The 785-nt window shown below is 66.8% G+C and overlaps 1 protein-coding gene across 2 annotated transcripts in view; it reads right to left on the reverse strand.

Annotated features, from left to right (window-relative positions):
• The window catches only part of RNF7 (ring finger protein 7), a 7504-nt gene extending 6776 nt beyond the window's left edge, over positions 1 to 728 (reverse strand). Inside the window, exon 1 of one of the 2 annotated variants that reach the window (XM_010858174.1) lies at positions 440 to 706. In XM_010858174.1, the coding sequence (XP_010856476.1) occupies positions 440 to 614 (175 nt within the window). In that variant the 5' untranslated portion in view covers positions 615 to 706. Of the gene's footprint in view, positions 1 to 439 lie in introns of both variants that reach the window. The other variant, XM_010858175.1, reaches the window with a different exon arrangement.
• Positions 729 to 785: the final 57 nt, after the last annotated feature.

The following is a 785-nucleotide window of genomic DNA, read 5'->3' on the forward strand; positions in this document are numbered from 1 at the left end:
TGACCCGCTGACTCAGGGCCTTGACCTTGACCTCTGTGTGGTTTGCTTTCGGAAAAGGGTGCCGTCGCTGGCCACACAAACCGAAGTGGTTCCTCTCAGCTCCCGTTAAATCATCTACTTTTATTGTCGTGATCACACCGATCACTACTGGAAATGACCTTGTTTAATTGTCCTGCCTGCTACTCCTTTTTTGCCCCCAGAATACCCGTCCCCGGCACAGGTCGCCTGCTGAACGACCCCTCGGCCCCTGGCAGCGGCCGCAGCCCTCGGATCAGCGGCAGCTCGGCGTGGCCCGCGGTCTCCCTGGGCCGGGGCAGGGCGATCCCGCCCTTACTCCTCCCGGAACGGTCTCTCGGAGGCTTGGTCCTTCAAGCCCCTACGCCCGATGCCGGGCCTGCGGAGGCCGCAGCACAGCCGGGGCCTCGCGTGCTGCGCTTACCCATCACCTGGACCCTGCAGATGGCGCACGTATCGCACTCCACGTCCCAGCTCCACATGGCCACCGCGTTCCACTTCTTGAGAGAGAACATTTTGTCGCCGCCCGACTTGGATCCTGCGCTCCCCGAGTGAGAGGACAGGGCGCAGGGTTCCTCACCGTCTTCCACGTCGGCCATAGCGGCGGCGCGGAGCCGGCGACGGAGACGTTGGGTCGTGGGAGGCGGGCGGTTATGGCGGCTCCGGTGGGGCCGTCCGACGGGCCACAGCGCCGCCCGCAGGCCGCGGGTCGCCGCGGGGGTCTAGGACGGGGGAGCGCCCGCGATTGGCTGGGGCGGGCCCGGGGCATC

Source organism: Bison bison, unplaced genomic scaffold, assembly GCF_000754665.1.
Source record: "Bison bison bison isolate TAMUID 2011002044 unplaced genomic scaffold, Bison_UMD1.0 scf7180017864384, whole genome shotgun sequence".
NCBI lineage: Eukaryota > Metazoa > Chordata > Mammalia > Artiodactyla > Bovidae > Bison > Bison bison.